The sequence below is a fragment of the Cynocephalus volans genome, chromosome 5 (genome assembly GCF_027409185.1).
Source record: "Cynocephalus volans isolate mCynVol1 chromosome 5, mCynVol1.pri, whole genome shotgun sequence".
In the NCBI taxonomy this organism is placed as follows: domain Eukaryota; kingdom Metazoa; phylum Chordata; class Mammalia; order Dermoptera; family Cynocephalidae; genus Cynocephalus; species Cynocephalus volans.
The window spans coordinates 76,637,095-76,647,609 of record NC_084464.1 but is presented as its reverse complement, the minus strand read 5'-3'; the positions used below and the strand labels follow the sequence as shown (position 1 = coordinate 76,647,609).

General features: G+C 43.4%; 1 protein-coding gene across 1 annotated transcript in view; it reads left to right on the top strand.

The window, feature by feature from the left end:
- The first annotated feature begins 606 nt into the window (after positions 1 to 606).
- The window catches only part of B3GAT2 (beta-1,3-glucuronyltransferase 2), a 72,799-nt gene continuing 62,890 nt past the window's right edge, over positions 607 to 10,515 (top strand). Inside the window, exon 1 of the mRNA XM_063096670.1 lies at positions 607 to 1,197. Within this exon, the coding sequence (XP_062952740.1) occupies positions 607 to 1,197 (591 nt within the window). The remainder of the gene's footprint in view (positions 1,198 to 10,515) is intronic.

Genomic DNA, 10,515 nt, shown 5'->3' with positions numbered 1-10,515 from the left:
AGAGGTTCTGAGAAGAGAAGGGCGACGGACGGGAGCGCGGGCTTCCGCTGCGGCGCGCGAGTACAGCCCAGGACACAACATCCCCGGCGTCCCCTCCCGGTCCTCGCCTCCCAGGCCCGAATGTGAGGAAGGAAAGCCCCCAGCGCCTTCTGCCCTCGAGGATGTCCCGGGGAGCGTATTAGGGGCCGCGGCTGGAGCACCTTTGCCCGCAGCGCCGCGGGACGGGAGCGGCGAAGCGCAGCGCGTGCGGGCTCCCGGCTCTTGCTCTTCGGAAGGAGCGCGGTGGGGATCACCGTCTTCTCCGCGCTCGGCACAACTCGGGGCCACTGCGCGCGGCTGGACCGAGTCCCGCTTCCCGCCGGCGCACCCCCAGTGGGGACAGCCCCCGCCGGCCCGCCTGCAGCTCCTACAGCCCCAGCTTTCCCCGCACCTGCGCCGATCCCCCACGCCCAGGTGGTGAGCCCCGCCGCTCCCTGCCCCAGGGAGAGCGCGCCCGCCGCGGCTGCCTGGGTGCGGGTGCGGGCGCCGCCGCCGTCCAATATGCGCCCTGGGGGGCCCCGACTCGCCCCGCTCTGGGGCGTCCGAGAGGCCAGTGGAGCGCGCACCATGAAGTCCGTGCTGTTCAGCCGCTTCTTCATCCTCCTGCCCTGGATCCTGATCGTCATCATCATGCTCGACGTGGACACTCGCAGACCCGCGCCTCCGCTCACCCCACGCCCCTACTTCTCTCCCTACGCGGTGGGCCGCGGGGGCGCCCGACTCCCGCTCCGCAGGGGCGGCCCGGGGCGAGGCGCCGCGAAGCGCAACGAGTCTCGGCCACAGCCGCAGCCCGAGCCGCCGCTGCCCACCATCTATGCCATCACGCCCACCTACAGCCGCCCGGTGCAGAAAGCCGAGCTGACCCGCCTGGCCAACACATTCCGCCAGGTGGCGCAGCTGCACTGGATCCTGGTGGAGGACGCGGCGGCGCGCAGCGAGCTGGTGAGCCGCTTCCTCGCGCGGGCCGGGCTGCCCAGCACGCACCTGCACGTGCCCACGCCGCGGCGCTACAAGCGGCCCGGGCTGCCGCGCGCCACGGAGCAGCGCAACGCCGGCCTCGCCTGGCTGCGCCAGCGCCACCAGCACCAGCGCGCGCAGCCCGGCGTGCTCTTCTTCGCCGACGACGACAACACCTACAGTCTGGAGCTCTTCCAGGAGGTAGAGAGGGAGGGGGGCCTCGGGGCCGGCCCGGCAGCCGCCACACTCTTCCTGCGCTTCGGCTGCACTTTGGAGTCCTCAGTTGCTCTGCGCGTGCATTAGGGACCCCGCGTGGAGCCGCTCCTCGTCGGCAGTCCGCAGCCTCCGCTGGCCCTGGGGAGTGAAGGAGGGTGGTGGTGGTGAGAGGACCGCCGTGGCTCAGAGGGAGGTAGTCTGCCCTGGGGCTTTGCTGTCTCGGCGTGGGGTCGAGGGTACAGCACGTGTGACTTCCAGGGACCGGGCCCTGGCCGGCCTGAGCATATGGATCTGGATCCGGAGGCGCTGTCTGTGAGGCCAGTTGCGAGAGGAGGAGGTCAGGGATGGATCCTGCACAGTAAGGGGAAAGGCTCGGTGTACTCCGAGGTATTTCAGCGCATACAGTGTGATTCTGAATCTAGAGCCATATAGAGAGGAAGGTGGACATGGTGACTAAATATCAGACAAATTTCTCTAGTACTGTACCCTGGCACGGAAATGGTTGTTAGTGAAAACACTGACAATGTGTTTATGTGGGGTTCCTCCTTCCATCTCTTCTCCGTACCCCACAAAAAAGGCCCTTTCTGACCCTGAAGATTACCTTTTTTCCAAGGAAATCCTGTCTGGCAAATGAGATTGTTCTGCCCTGTGATTACGTCTTTTTGGAGCCTGGGCTGCCCGGACCCTTTTCCCGACCTTTCTTTAACGCCTCTCTTTGACATGTTAGCTAGGCCACTATTGCACGGGGCCGTGCGTCCTAGACTGTCTATAAGATCCTGAGTGCAGCCCGGCCCCCTCTGGCTAAGATGGTACATGCATTCCCTTGGAAGACCACAGGTTCACAACCGCCAGGAATGGGGTTAGGACAGTGTTGTTTCTTGAGACTGGTATTTTGCAGTGTGTGTGCGTAATCTGCAGTCTGCAAATGAGACCGAGTTGCATGGTTTTCTTCCCTGTACACAATTATAGATAAACGAAATTTTGATTTCTTTGATGTCCTGTGGGACCGTTGCTTTCCTGCACCTGAAATTCCTAGACTCCCACCTCCTAGAGATTCCCCCAACCACCCTCCCCAGTAAACTGGATATTCTGGAAATACTTGTATGAGCTGGACACTGTAAACTTGTAAAATCTGTGTGTCTAGTAATCAAATACCCTAACTGCTCCCCACACTTTCATCCTAACCTTTCAGTTTTGCTTTCTTAACCTCAGGACAGAGCTACTCTGTATCCTTCCAGTTTAATTTTTCTGTGCTTTTTTTTTTTTAAATCCATTTCTTAAAGGTAATTGCTGGCTTCATTTCTATTAATTCTCTCCATCAATAAAAGGAACAGTAATGTTCGCCATCGTTTTTTCTCTGTCCTTTCACTGCCGAGGCCTTTCTTTCCATGTTTCACCAGAGAAATAAATAAGCTTTGCATTGTATCATATTGTTTTATTATAAACAAGATGAGAGATACCATTTGATTAAAAAAAAAAAGTTGGGCTTTTATTTATTTATTTTATTTTTGTGACTGGCCCTTACAAGGATCTGAACCCTTGACTTGGTGTTATAACACCCCACTCTAACTAACTGAGCTAACTGGCTAGCCCCTGGGCTTTTATTTTAATCCTGCATGAGTGCTCTTTCCCCCAACAAAAGTGGCGTGTACTCTGAAGCAAAGACCTTTATATTTCAATGCACTGTAATTTTAAACCCCAAAGTCTCTTTCTTTCTTTTTCCCATTTACAACTTGGAAGTTACCTTAGCTGTGAAAACATGTGGTTTTGTTGAAGTGTAATAATGCATATCGCTGTTAATTAACCCTTCAGCAGACTAGATTGTGAAGGGGGAATGATTCCATTTATTCCCAGCTTATTGCTGTTGTGAGGTGTAAGATGAGGGGAAGAGTTGGCACATACGGACAATGAAACTCTTCACAACACAGTCTTTCTTTGCTTCCCAAGCTGAAAAGAGGGCTTGTTGGTGGGGTGGATGTTAAGCAGCAGGGAAAAATCGAGTATTTTGGTGGAGGGGGGGCAGGTAGGGGTCCATGGGGGTAGGGGAGTATAAGATAAAAGGAAGAGTAGAGAGTAGGGAGGAAAGAGAGTATTGGCAAATAAGAAATCAAGGATCAAAACATGCAAAACTTACAAAACACTGTAATTTTGTACATTTGGAAGGAATTTAATAATCAAGATAAATTTGTCTTTAAAAAAGAGCATGTGCAACTGTTTTTATGGAGAGGTGCTGAGTATACAAAATACATACACAACAGAAGGTTTTTTATTGTTGTTTTAAGCATAATATGCATGATACACATAGAATTTAAGTTCTGTAGCCCCTGGACATGACTCCCAGACATAGTTTTATGACTAGTGCCTTTCTCCACCAGTACCCCCCACCCCATATATGCTACAATGTTTGTGTACAGATTAGGCCTCTGTTCTCTGTATGCTGATACATTCAGTTTTCCTTGTTACAGTTTTTTCTCTTCCTTGCATGGCAAGCACCATTGAACGCATTAGATTTAGTGCAATTTATGCACCGTTAGTCTTGTGCACTTTCCAGAATTTTGTTTGTTTTTCTTTAAACCCTTAGTTTATTAATGGGATGGTCTACCATACACCCTTCTCAGACTAATGATTCCATGTGGATTACAGTCTAGACATTGTTCTCTTGGAGGAAAGATAGGACCAGATAACACATTTTAAAACTGCACCTCCTTAGGGGAAGGGAAAGATGCTGATCAGGGATGCTGTGGGGCTGAAACATATGTCTCAGGCCTTTACATTGTGCATGCACACAAATTAGTTTTTTAAGTAATTCATAGTGCTTAAGGAAAAAATGTCCCAAGTCAGGCTTCATCTTTTATTCATAGTGCCTTTAATTTCCATGGTTGATTTAAAGTAGATAAGATAAAAGGAAGAAAACGAACCAGGTACAAATTAGCTCACTAAGTATTGGCTGCAAATGAAGGAAAGTAAGGGATTAAAGGTCTCCAAATTAAATTAAAGACGCAACAGGCAGTCTGTGTTCAATTAGTCCTCCCTGGTAACTGGAATGGTGCTTTATTCTCTATACAGCTAACTAATTTTCAGCCTCTCTTTTCAACTGAGCTGTGTCACGAGGAAAGAAATATTTGCATTGTTAACAGCCAAATCCATTTGCAAATGAAGCTTGGTATGAGTGTAGCCACAGAAACTGTGCTGTCCATTGGAGAAGAAGGTGGTGGGGGTTTTCAGGTTTCAGGTATCTCAGCAACTATTCCTGTTCTTCCTGTGCCATTGATGGGTTTTACACTGTGGATCACAGGTAATTCCACCTGCCTGTGCATCCTATTGATCTGGTTCTCTGGAAAAGCTTATTTGCAAAGGATTTAAGCTGATTTAATAAAAGCCACAACTACAAATAAATGTGATTTTATATATAGTCATATTTTTGATAACACTATTGATCAGATTTCTGTTCTTTGCTAGAAATCTTCAAAGCTTTCCTAAGTTTAAAGCAGGTGCTTTTCAGGCGAAGTTGGTTTCACCTTTGGAAATCAATTGGAGTGAAAGTTTTAAAAATAGCACTTTCCAAGCAAGAAAAAAAACTTTAAAATACATAACTTTAAATGTAATGAGGGAAGACTGGAAGACAGACTAACTGAGACACCTCAGGAGCTTCTGAAAAGAGTCAGTTAATGAGACAGCATCTTGAAGATGTTTCTGGAAAGCAGAGAACTGAAGAGTCCCCTTGTTTGAATTTTTTATTGGGTGCTCTCAAGCCATTTGTGTGTGAGGCAGGTGAAGGAGCTGGATTTTAATTGTCTTGCTCCTTTTCTGAAGCATCTATATGCTTCTCCCTTTACATGCTGAATGTTTAGCACTTTTCCTCCTAGATAGTAATTCTGCATATGTTTACTGAAAGGAGACATAAGATTTACCTTTCTTTTGCCCTTGATACAATTACTTTGTTTAGGGTAATTACCTTTTTAAAGTGAAGAAACCTAGAAGATTCTCTTAGGTGTAGCATAAAAAGACTATTTTACCTGATATGTGCCCCTTGTGTTTTATTTCTCCCCTCTGAAAGTATATTATCAATAGTTATGCCATGGGTCTGATAAAAGGCGAGAATTTTATACAAATGCATATACAAAACTATAGCCAATTTTCTTAGGCTATAAATGTTAGATCTATAGATTTTTTTCATTCTCCCTGGGTATACAGTATTTGAATTATGGTTCATTTTTATAAGATTTTTCTCTGGAGACCAGCAGTTTTTGTTTGGATTTTGATATTTTAAAGGGCTAGAAATAGCAATTTGGGTTTAAAAGACATTCTCCCTTTGCCTCTTCTATTGTCTTTTTCCATCATTATTTCTCCCTCGACCTGCTTTTCACTGATTATTCTCTCTTGTGAATAGACTTGAAGACATGTCCAAATCATTGTTTGGTGCAATGAATGTTGTGTTTTTTAAACATTTAGGCTGCTGTCTGCCTCTTCTTGGAAACTATAGTTGGTGGCTCCATTTTCTTCTGTCTACTCCGCTTGTCTCTAAATTACAAGCTGATAAATTTTCTCTTGAACAGTAATGGAATAGTAATTGCTTTTAAGGCATGCTGCAAAAGCAGAATAGAAGAACCAGAGTCAATGGACTTATTTGTCAACTATTCCAGGTGGCGTTCAAGTAATTTTTTTTTTTTTTAGCACAGAATTCAATAATGTTTAGATATGTCTATTCAGACCTTTTGGACTCTGAAGGACTATTTGCTCAGTCTGTATAAGTTAACACATTATTGTATATTTGATTTGTAGTGCTATTGAAGCATGAAATTTAAATTTTGCATGGTTCTCAATTTCTCCCCCCAAAGCACAGCTAAAATTGTTATACCAGTTCATTCATTCACTCATAAGTAGATAGAAAGATAGATTGATTGACTGATTTGATTTAGGATGGATTTCCAATTCACAGAAATAAAAGTAAGGTAATTGGGCTGGCTGGTTAGCTCAGTTGCTTAGAACATGGTGCTGAAAACTAAGATAATTAATTGTTCATGCCTGGTCATTTTTGTATACAATTTTAAATAAATGTTAAAAATACTCTTTACCATGGATACAAGCAAAATATAGTTTACATTAACTGAGCACTTACTATGGGTGATAAAACCATTCTTAGGGTTTTACATGTATTAATTTATTTAATCCTCACAGCACCCTCTGAGATGGGTACTAGTAATGTCCCTGGTTTTTTTCATACTCATGCTGATATTTAGGTCTGAACATAGTCCTTTGGTGAGTACAGGGGATTTAAACAAGTGCAACCTGACTGCAGTATAGTTTACCTCTGGTTGATGTAATCAGTATCCCCATTTTTAACAGAAGTAACTTGAAAAGGTCATGTAGCCATTATGTGGCAGAGACAGGATTTTGAACCCAAAGTGCCCTTGGTCTAGAACCTGTGCTGTTGACTAGTTGACTATCCTGAAGCTCATCTCATTTTACATGTGCGGTCAGATGGAAATGTTTCATTGTAGTAAGTAAAGTATTTGTTTAGCAGGGGTATTCTGATATTGTTGCTGTCTTCTGCCATACTTAAATTCAGGTTTGGTGGGGGTTTTTTTGTTTTGTTTTGTTTTGTTTTGTATTGTGACAGCTGGCAGGTACAGGGATCCAAACCCCTGACCTTGGTGTTATAACACTGCACTCTAACAAACTGAACTAACTAGCCGGGATTTCAGGTCTTTCTTTTGGCTATATCAACTTTGGTTTTTTTCTCTTTGACCTTTTTTTCCCCCTTTCTTCTTACTGTTAATCCATTTTTTAAAAATCAACAAATAAAAATTGTATATATTGTGTACAACATGATATTTTTGATATACGTATGCATTGTGGAATGACTAACTCAAGCTAATTAACATATTCATTACCTCACATACTTATTTTTTGTGGTGAGAACATTTAAAATCCACTGTCGCCAATTTAAGTGTATAATACATTGTTACTGACTATAATCACCATGTTGTACAGTAGATCTACTGAAAATACTCTTCCTTTCTAACTGAAATTTTGTATCCTTTGACCAACATCTCCCCAGCCCCTCCCCACGACTACTTTTTTCCCCAGATATCATTTGGTTATTTGAAAATTTTATCTCCTTTCTCACTATCTCTGGCTTATAGACCATTCAATTTTTAGATTTTTTTTTTTTTCCAGTCAGGTGTAAACTGCCATGTTAGTAAATAACCTGTAGTCTTATTTTTTTAAAAAACAGTGTATTGTTATGAACAAGAATTGATAATTTCTGCAACAAGATACATTGAAATTAATTTTTTTCCTCCGTTGATATGTATACATCAGCAACTCTACTAGGCATTTATCTTGTCAGGGCAGACAGAATTGAATAGAATAATAATTTTCAGGGTACAATGGGAATGGGGGAAATATTAAATTGTTTCCAGTGAGCTCAGTGGTTTACTATTGGGACAGAGAAGAGGAGCTGGAGGCCTGAGCCCATTTGAGCTGAAGCTAATGTGGACGGCAGACACCTGCTGGTCCTTCCCTCCTGGAAAGGCTAAGGCAGCTGCTCCTGGGAGCACAAAGATGTGCTTGTAGGAACCTCCATTCCCCACACGAGTGTGCTTGTTATGCTGGCTGCTGATGGCTCGCACTGCCAGATTCACCTGACTGCTCACTTGTTGGTAAGTTTGTTCTTTTTCTTGTCTGATTTCTCCTGGGATTAGGTATTTCCCTGCATTAAAAACAAAATGAATAAATTATTGGTTGAGTCTCTTTGTAGGCTTTAAAAAAAAAAAAAAAAAAAGCAACCCTGGAGATGACTGTGCTGAGTGGGGCAATCATTTTCTCTACCACAAGTCAATTATTTGGTCTTTTCCCAAAAATAACTAAAAAGTCAGTCGGTTGTTAGTTTTTTTAAATCAACCTCCTCAACCAGTGGAAAGAGAACTTTAAACAGTATTTATGTTACATGCTGAATGTAAGACTGTTGTTCCTTCATCTTGAACTGCAGGTATTTGTAAATTGTATCTTCATCTCTCTAATGAACGCTGAGTGTGCTCAGTGCTGACCGTTCTCCATTAACAGAGATTTCAGTAATCTAAGAGAAATGTATCTAAGCAGTAATAGTGTATCACTCTGTGAGATTCCTTCTACCTACCTGAGCTTAAACATGATCACATTCAGAAGACATTTGAATATAATGAATCAGTATGTCTTCTCTACAACATAACAAATATTAACTGAGCACCCTCTGTGTGCCAGGCACTGTGCTTAATAAAGACAGGGAGTATTACAGCTCTAAGCAGAGAGGATCACAACCCTCACAGATTGAGTGTCTGGACTAAATATGCACACAGTGTGTGTCGAGACAAATACAGGTGCCTGGGAGTGCCTGAAGCAAAGACACTTAGTGGAGCTGATGGTTTTAGGAGCAGTTGTGGAGAAAGTAACATTTGAGCTAAGTATAGGATGATGGGACATAGTGGGTGATGGGGCAAGGAAGCAAAATTCCTCTAGCAAGAAGAAGCCATATTTCTGAACCTGAGAAAATAGGATGTGTGGAAGATTCAGAGAAAATCTGAAAGATGTTCTTGATGGCAGGAGGCTGGGAAGACAAAAGGACAAGGCCAAGAAGTAGGCAGCCACTTTCTATCTCCTGCATGTCAAAGTATAATTCTTACCTTTGAGAAAGTCTATAGCATCTCTCCTCAAATCTGTCCTGTACAGAAAAGAAGTCTTTAATTTCTTTGTATTTGGAAGTGGTATTTAACTTGTGCCATTTGAGTCTTCTTCATGGATGCTGTCATGTCCTTATGTAAATCTGTGAATTTATAAGTTTACCTAGCAGTGTGAGAAGCATGCTTTATTTATATATATATGTATTGCTAAAGCAATAGCTAAGCTAATTTTCTGGTTAGGCAATTCATAACTATAAACCAAAATGTTTCATTATTTTAGTTATGCTAAGTTTTACATTTGTATTGTCCAGGCTTGGGGTTAGGGCCCACAGACCCTTCAAACCCATTGTGCAGACTGGGTCACAGACCCCTTACATGCCAGTCTGGATCACCAGACCCCTCACATGCCAGGCTGGGTCACCAGACCCTTCACATGCAGGTCCATGCTAGGTAATTAGGAAAGATCCTGGGAGCCATTGGCAGATGACATTAGCTCAGTCCTCAGTCCTCAGCAGCAGCAGCAGCAGTGGCTGCAGCTTACAGCAGATCCACCAGCAGCGGCAGCCTCCCCTACACCTGGGTGCCCATGCGCAATTATGTTAGACAATAACCAAGGAACACCTGAGCGCTCGTGCATATTTACATCAAATGCTCGGCAAGATTCTGAACATCTGAGGGGCCCTGACCATTTTTCTTCACTTTCCCTACTATACGTATGTGTGTGTGTATATATATATATGTATATATATATGTGTGTGTGTGTATGTATATATGTGTGTGTGTGTGTGTGCATATATATATATATATGCACACACACACACACATACACATTTTTTTTCTTTTTCCAAGAATACCTATTAGGCAAATCTTAGACCTTTAACTTTTTCAATAGACTTTGGATAAGGTGGGTAGTAAATTGATAGAAAAACTATAGATAAGTATTTGTACATCTAGTCATATCAAGGAAGTGGTATGTAGACTTTTGTGGATTCTTTATTGCACCTAACATCACATTAAATGACATATTATATGTATTTCAGTTGTTTCTCCCACTAGAACACAAGGGTTGGAATTTTCTTTTGTCTACTGCTGTAACTCTAGTGTCTAGAACAGTGCCTAGCGTGTAGTAAATGCTCATTAAATATTGTTGAATGACTGAATGAATTATAATGTGCTTAGAAGCGGAAGGAATTTTCTACAGAAGGAAGTTGATCCCAGAAAAAATCCTGCACAGAGATTGTCAGGCAAATAATAGTTTTGAAGTCTGTGTTGTATGTCTAAGATTATATTGAGCCCTTTAAATAGTAACTTAAAGATAAATTTGGCCCTTACTCTGACTGTAAGAGCTTTCATGCTAAAAGCAGAGTGAGAGTGATCAGTCCGTGAATATTTATGTATGTAGCAAGGTGTTCCTGTCAGTAGCCACTAAGGGGGAAGGGGCGATGTGTCAAGGTAGTTGTAAGCCAGTTGAGTATTAGGCCTCTTTACACATGTGAAAGACTGGAGGTGGGTAGGGAGCTCAGCTAGGAGCTTGATAAATAGCCCCTTGTTCAAATCCAGCTTTACTACTTAGTGGTTGCATTATGTTGGCAAGGGTTGCCTGCCTCATGTGATTGCTGTAAGTACTGAACTCTAGGCAAGT